Here is a 1,471-nt window from a genome sequence, read left to right as displayed (position 1 = left end):
AAGATAGCAAGAGGAGACGGCTCGGCATTTGTTTCGACAGAAGGACGGGACCGCGGGTGGTCCCGAGCAGAGCCGACGGGACGCAGTGGTGCGTCGACAATCAGGCCATTGTGGGCTGATCTGATGTGTATCATGCGCGTGCACGGTAACGATACCCGATATGCCACTCTGTACACCAATAGTGAAATACCAGTGGAGACAACCTTCTGCTTCGTCGTGCCTCGTTTTCTTTGCATTTGTGTCGGCCTGGTTGTGAGAAAGTGCAGGTTGCTTGCCTTTTGCACTCGGCTTTCGGGAGGGATCGCGTCTCAACAGTCACTCATTGAATGATGCTCGGAGGTCACGGGAAGCTTGTCAATGGAACCTCCTTCCACCAGGACTTTACACTCATTTCGTACCCATCATAGGGTTAAGACCCAACGCAAATGGTCATGGTTTTTTTTTTTTTTCACGTTGGATCCTCGATATTTACCCTGAGCGCTTGCAAAAACCATATGACTCGAGGCCACATTTTTTGCCAACATGATGCATCATACACCTCATTTTCACCTTCACCTAATCACGTCCTTGCGAGCAACACGTACGAGAAGAAAAACCATCAAGAGCCCCGCATTGTTTGTTCCAGCAACACTCATGGGAAAGCTGGGCACTCAATCATGACAACCTCACCCATGACAACAGCGTAACGAGCAATGCAGTAAACCAAGCTCAGTGCTTCTTGCAAGCCTCCCTCACGGGCGGCACGTCCTCGGCCCCCCAGTGCGCGGCAAAGGGGTCATCAGCCGGGTCGAGCACGCGGTTGTACTCGGCGCCAATGGCGAGGCGGACAGCCTCATCCTCGCCCCAAATATCCGAGACGTAGGCCAGCGCAGCGTCGATGCCGGCGCTGACGCCGCTCGACGTGTAGACGTTGCCGTCAACGACCCAGCGGGCCTTGGCGATCCAGTTGGTGGCGGGCCCGAGGGCCGTCGTCTGGGCCCAGGCGCGTTTGTTGGTCGTGGCGTTGCGGCCGTCGAGGACGCCGGCGCGGGCGAGGATGCCGGCACCGGTGCAGATGGAAAGGATGTGCTGGAGCGAGGGATAGACGTCGCGGACGTAGTCGATGATCTGGGTCACCTCGGCAATGTTGGCGTCACGGGTGCCGGCGCCGCCAGGGACGAAGAGCACGTCAAGGTCCTTGGGCGGGTCGGCGAGGGTGTGGGTAGGATTGACGGACTCGGACCACCGAGAGCCGACGCCCCAGGTTCCAGGGGGGGTAGGTGTGGACGGCCTCGAGGGTGGGCCGCGATGATGTGCAGGTTGATGCGCTGGGAGAAGGAGAAAAATGTTGAATATGTCGAGGGGTCCGAAGACGTCAAGGGCCCTGGAACCCAGTGAAGAAGGACCATCCCAAAGTTGACGGGGCGCGTGTCCTTTGGCCGGAGCATCGCTGGGCGGGGGGCCGTAGCGGCGCCCATGGCGAACAGCGCCG

The 1,471-nt window shown here is 58.8% G+C and overlaps 1 protein-coding gene across 1 annotated transcript in view; it reads right to left on the bottom strand.

Moving 5' to 3' along the window:
* Positions 1-708: 708 nt before the first annotated feature.
* Positions 709-1,471, bottom strand: part of VDBG_04810 (DJ-1/PfpI family protein) — a gene marked incomplete at both ends in the record, with an annotated part of 1,134 nt that continues 371 nt past the window's right edge. The window contains one exon of the mRNA XM_003005158.1: positions 709-1,215. Coding sequence (XP_003005204.1) covers positions 709-1,215 — 507 coding nt within the window. The remainder of the gene's footprint in view (positions 1,216-1,471) is intronic.

Source organism: Verticillium alfalfae, genomic scaffold (genome assembly GCF_000150825.1).
Source record: "Verticillium alfalfae VaMs.102 supercont1.5 genomic scaffold, whole genome shotgun sequence".
In the NCBI taxonomy this organism is placed as follows: Eukaryota; Fungi; Ascomycota; class Sordariomycetes; order Glomerellales; family Plectosphaerellaceae; genus Verticillium; species Verticillium alfalfae.
The sequence above is the reverse complement of the archived record's forward strand: the minus strand, read 5'-3'. Positions and strand labels throughout refer to the sequence as shown.